At 39.1% G+C, this 6062-nt stretch overlaps 1 protein-coding gene across 1 annotated transcript; it reads left to right on the forward strand.

The window, feature by feature from the left end:
- The first annotated feature begins 3972 nt into the window (after positions 1-3972).
- On the forward strand, positions 3973-5691 carry LOC122809655 (beta-2 adrenergic receptor-like). Its single transcript, XM_044081310.1, has one exon. The coding sequence runs from the start codon at positions 4258-4260 to the stop codon at positions 5536-5538; it is 1281 nt and encodes a 426-aa protein (XP_043937245.1). The 5' UTR covers positions 3973-4257; the 3' UTR covers positions 5539-5691.
- Positions 5692-6062: the final 371 nt, after the last annotated feature.

Genomic DNA, 6062 nt, shown 5'->3' on the forward strand with positions numbered 1-6062 from the left:
AAACAATTCACACTGAGGAATCTGTAAGCACCACACAACAAAAATGTGTTCCAACAGTGCCAACAGGGCAGACAAATGAAAAGGAAATGCTTCCTTTACAGTAATGCACTCCCTAAGTGAAAACACCCAACAAATTACAAGTGCATTGCTAATGAGTGAGCAATAAGTTGTTGAGCTTGATGAGGGATGCCACCTAAAAAAGAGCTGTTATCATAAAAACAAACAAAAAGTTTCTATCGTACTCAAAGGAACTAACAACTTTCTGCCTGGTATTACATTAATTCCTTTGTGAGTAGAAAAAGAAATAGGGAAAGTATAAGTTATATAAGGCAAGAAACATATACAAAATTTATTTCTGAGACCCACAAGTGCCATTTGGTTATGTGAGTTACTCAGAATCATAGAGTAAACTAACGGTGACTGAGTAAATCAAACCTAGCACAGCAGGAGGAAACCCATTAGCTGTTTACAGCCTTAATCATCTGCACTAAACTTCAAGATAAAAAGCAAGATGAATTACTTCTCTGAGAAAGTAGTGAAAACTGGAAAGCAATGCAAGAGAAGGTGGTGAAGAATACTTATAAAGAGAAATGTATTACTGTTTTGGTAGATTTTTTCAAATCTAGTGATAACTTTAGCAGACGTGATGGAACCAAGGATAACTTCTAGCTTTGTCTAAGAATACTTACCTTGTATTAGTTTTTGCAAAATAAACTATGCCATAGTTATGTAATCTTCTTCTCACTGAACTATCATGCTGAAGATATTTAAGTTTTACAGAAGGGATAAACCACAATGTACACAGCTGCCAGTTGGATTTATAGATTTGCCCAAAGCATAGTTTATGTTACATACAAACTGCCAAGTAACGTTTTGTCATCTGCTACAAAGAATGTCCTATGTTAATCACCATTCAGTAAATTCCAGTGCACTCAATCTATGTATGCAGTGCAATTATTTTTCATGATTCTGATTTCATCTGTGATATAAACCAATTCCATTTTGCCCAGCTATAGGTTGGTTTTGTGTACCTTTTACTACTGCTGTTGTTAAAGTACCAATGTACAGAAACTGCAAATGCATATCAATAACCAAAACATGCCAAATCTTCCCCTGTTATATGCTAAGGAATTAATTGATGGATATAACATATGCAGGTTAAAATGATTATAAACAAAATACACTACCTTCTAGTGAAGGTCAGCAGGAAAGAGAAAGTGTTGGGAGCCAGAAAACAAAACTTGTACTTCCCAGTTCTACTGAAACAACTTGCAGAAGACTTTTTGTATCTAGTGTGTCAGCTGCATTTTAAAAATATGAGAATAATACTGACATTTATAGTGCATTGCAATTATGAATATTCTCATCTTGCCACTGTTAATAGTATTCATTTTAGTCTGCAGTTCCATCAGAATTATATTTTAACAAACTCCACACCCAGGGTTCTTTGGAATACAGTTTTCAGGTCTAAGGAAGTTAAATGCATCTCTTGGAGGATTACAGGGCCACACAGAGTAATATGCATGCAATGCATGCTGAACAGCTATGCACATTTATATGCACCATAATCCAATTTTACTTGACCTATTACTGCACACCTGCAGATACTTACTGGATTATTAATAAACAAAGATGTAGTGTGTGAATCTATGCATACATGCATATGTATAGAGACAGACAGTCAGAAAGAGACAGAGAGATGGACAGGCAGAGAGGGGGTGAGGGGCAAGGAAGGAGAATGCATTTCAGGGCTACATTTTCGAGGGAGCTGGAGAATCTAGATCCTTTTTTTTATTCCACTATTTTCTTTCATCTGCTGATTCAGTACTACTGAAAGATGTTTGGTTTTATTCCCCCCAATTTGCAATGATCTTTATTATACACAGGATGAGGAACCAAACATGTGACCCGTATGTAACTTTATTTATTTATTTATTTATTTATTTTACATTTGTTAACCGGGCTAGTCCAGCTGGATATATTTCCATTTTCAGTAGAGGCCCGGGGAGAAAAGCTCCATTTGTGACACAGAAATCTACTAACACCAATATATCATACATACTTATACAAATAAAGGACATTACAATATTGAGTAGTGAGTATTAGTGAGAGGAAAATTGCGTTGAATACCTATATACTTACAGGATAGGTCAAGTCACTTTACAGTATATCCGTGGTAATATACAGATCATGTGAAATTTGCATTCATGTCAAAATTATTTAATTTACAAATTATAGTACTTACAGAGGGGTATAGTAATATTGATTAGTCAGAGGAGGCAGTATAGAAATAGCAGTAGTGAAAGCAAGGATTAGTCAGGGTTGCAATAGAGGCATAACCAGTGTGTTTTAAGATGTTTCTTGAGGGAGGGAAGGCTGTAATGTCAGATCAGGTGGCAGAAGGTTCCAGTTTTTTTCCAGCAGTACTGGAGAACAAGGAGTCCTTTCAACCTCTTAGAGCAAGAAATCTGGACAAAGCCATAAAGAATGGGAGACATAGGCCCAAAAATGGGGACAATTTTTAAACATCGCTGTTACAAACATAGAACGTTGATAAAATAAAAGGTTTTGCATTAGCATGAATTTCCAGAAGGGTTTTAAGTCTGAAACTCAGATATCTGTTTGTACCTGACTAATTGAGTTGCCAAAGATTGGGAACAGTCTACAGACGAAACATATGAGGTAAAAATCTGGATAATCTGGGAAATTCTGGACAGTTTAGAGGTAAGAACCTGAACAAGGCTCCATTGTTACCTCTCCCATAAATGGAAATGCAGTTGCACTCTACCTACCTAACCTGCTTAATACTTAAATACATTCATCACACATAAGGTTTGTTCTTCCTTACACATTAGGAATTAACCCTATGTACTGCCTTCTTGCTAATGTTACTTCTATACCATTCCCAGATGATTTAAACCTCTGTACTAATTTGACTCTGTTCTACTGTTCTCAACCAGTAAACTTGTAAATATGTATTATACGTTACCCTATGTTCCTGTTCGACTTTGTTTAGTTTTTGCTATTTTGTATGTAAAACCTGCTTGCTTTGGTTTTATTTCTACTGTGTATTGTACTTCATATTATAGAGCTTGTATTATGTATTATGGAGCTTTTCTCCCCGGGCCTCCACTGAAAACGGGCTCCTTGAGCCCAGTGGACCTCCCCGGTCCTCAAACTGCAAATAAATAAATAAACAAGCGCGAAATACTCCCAGTCAAAGTGTTCAGAATCAACAACCAGATTCTGTTTTCTGTTTTGCGGTAATCTATTAAGTACTGTCATTTGTACTTTGCACTGCGCTGCTCTCATTTCTATCCCGGTGGTCCCACCCCCAAGAAAACTTTGTCAGCACGAATGTGTCATAAAAGGACTGTACTTTCTGTGTGTGTGTTGGGGGGGGCAACCCTGACTTAACGGAAGGCTAAAATACCATCTTAATACTTTATCAAATGTTTTACCGCACAGTCTCCTGACAACAGTCTGAGGTCTCAACGTAGGTATTTGGTAAGGGGTTCAGTATTTTTTTGCTGTAGTATTTATGATTAAGCAAGCTACAATGCCAGCTCTAAACTCACCGTTATCCTATTGTCCCCAAATGCAGCTATTCCAGTGTGTGCCAACAGTGCCATTTTATAACAAGAATAAAGGTATGCAACCTTTATCGCTCACACATGGCTATCACTGGTCAACGGAGGAAGTTCCCCAAATTAACTACCTGCTAAGAGTGGACACTTTTTTTTTTCTATGGGTTACGTTGCAGTTGAATTAGTGTGTGGAAACCAGCGAATGCAAGTTTTCAGATGTGCATTTTAGGTAGCCGAATTAAACTTGTTAAAAAAAAGAAAGATAAGCAACCTTGGTGGCAATCAGCCTTCCTTGTCTCCGTAGCGGTTGGCTGCAAGCCCTCGTGGCGTCACATGCACGGTTGCTATAAGTAGCTGCAGCGCGAGCGCTCCACTTCTCAGTTTGCAAAGCTGGAATTTTGCAGTCTCTCTCCGTTTGCACAGTTGCAATGACCACAGGCTTTTCTAAAGGGGGTTGCAAATGAAGCGCCGTAAAGGAAAGCACCGTCACTGAACATTTAAAACTTGTGACAGTTGTCGCGGAAGGGAGTGGAAGAGAACCAGTGGCTCATACAACTTCATGCACTGTTGAACTTTCACTAATAGTTATTTGTATTAACTTTGGATTTGGACTAGTTGGTTTATTCTATCGCTGTATTAATGTTTTCCAATGACTTCTCCATAAGAAGCTATGGGATCGGCTAGTTCAGCTAACAACTGTTCACTGGCAGGACATGTAAACTGTACTAACACGACCGAAGCGCCTGGGGAGGAGTGGATGGTGGGCATGGGTATGGTGATGGCTCTTATTGTCTTAGGTATCGTGTTTGGAAATGTGCTGGTGATTACGGCAATAACAAGATTCCAGCGACTTCAGACTGTAACAAACTCTTTTATTACTTCATTAGCGTGTGCAGATCTGGTTATGGGTCTCATTGTAGTGCCGTTGGGCGGCAGCACGGTTATCCTAAAATCCTGGAAGTTTGGCAATTTCTTATGCGAATTCTGGGCTTCTGTGGATGTGCTTTGCGTGACTGCTAGTATAGAGACCCTCTGTGTAATCGCCATTGACAGGTACGTGGCCATCACCTCACCATTCAGGTACCAGTCTATAATGACAAAGTGTAAAGCTAGAATTTTGGTACTGGTGGTTTGGATTGTCGCTGCACTGATCTCATTTCTACCCATCCACATGCACTGGTACCGATCCAAGGAGCCTAACGCCATCCTATGTTACCAAAATGAACAGTGTTGTGACTTTTTTGCCAATACAGGCTACGCTATCATATCCTCCATCATTTCCTTCTATATTCCCTTGGTGGTAATGGTATTCGTGTACTCAAGAGTCTTTCTGGAAGCTAGAAAACAGCTAAAAAAGATTGACAAGTGCGAGGGAAGGTTTTACAATAATCACGACAGTCAGCAACAAGCGAACAAAGTGGATGGTAAAAATGGCAAGTCTGGAAGCAGAAGGGTCTCCAGATTCTGTTTGAAGGAGCACAAAGCACTTAAGACACTGGGACTCATCATGGGGACATTCATCCTTTGCTGGCTTCCGTTTTTTATTTTTAACATTTTGCAGGTTATATTTAGTGAGCTAGAGAACAGTGTAGTTTACATACTTTTGAATTGGCTGGGCTATATCAACTCGGCCTTTAACCCCCTGATTTACTCTAGGAGTCCGGACTTCAGACATGCCTTTCAGGAATTGCTTTGCTTTCTAAAGAAGCGGACCTCTCCAATCAATTTAAGCTACAATGGCAACTCTCAACAAGGCAACGCCAGTACTGGCATTGCCATTTATCAAGAGGATTATCAGTTGGCGAGTGACCCCTTGAACCATTTGCCCCCCTTCCAGACAGACAACATGGTCGACGAGCTGTTACTAACCAGCAAAGACAACATGTTGAATGGTGGCAACATAGATGCCAATGGGAATACCCCACCTAGTTCCACCAGTTCTGCCATCTAAGGAGTTGCGTAGCACAGAGAGCACTTTTACTAAACTTATCTCAGGAAAGCAGCTAACCATTTTGTTTTTGTATTTTTATTAACTGATGCACCACGACATTTCTGTATACCGCAGGAGCTGTTGCTGCAATTTGAATAAAGCTCCATTTTTTAACAGGTGGTTTTATGAGATATTTGATGTCATAAACATCTAGTAAGTACTTTTGAATTGTCACAAGACTGAAAATGATTGCGGTGGAGCAGATGCTTCTTTCTTACATATTTGGTATTTGTTCATGTGGTCTTTATTTCGTTTTGCCTACCTCATTTAAATGAACAATATATAGTAAAGACCCGCATCCAATGATAAATACTTAATTTATTATTTTCTATATATATGTGTAACTGGTATCTATTAATGACTGCTTTCTTATATGAGACCATAAACTTGGGCGATTGTGCAATATGCCAGTATGTTTGTTTGAGTGTGTGTGTGTGTGTGTGTGTGCGCGTGTGGGAGGGGGGGGGGTTGTCTCATAAACAAAT

The sequence above is a fragment of the Protopterus annectens genome, chromosome 8.part0 (assembly GCF_019279795.1).
Source record: "Protopterus annectens isolate FY-2018-M chromosome 8.part0, PAN1.0, whole genome shotgun sequence".
NCBI lineage: Eukaryota > Metazoa > Chordata > Ceratodontiformes > Protopteridae > Protopterus > Protopterus annectens.

Excerpts from the sequence above, each read along its gene's own strand:
- LOC122809655 (XM_044081310.1), top strand. The coding sequence starts at position 4,258 with ATGGGATCGGCTAGTTCAGCTAACAACTGTTCACTGGCAGGACATGTA.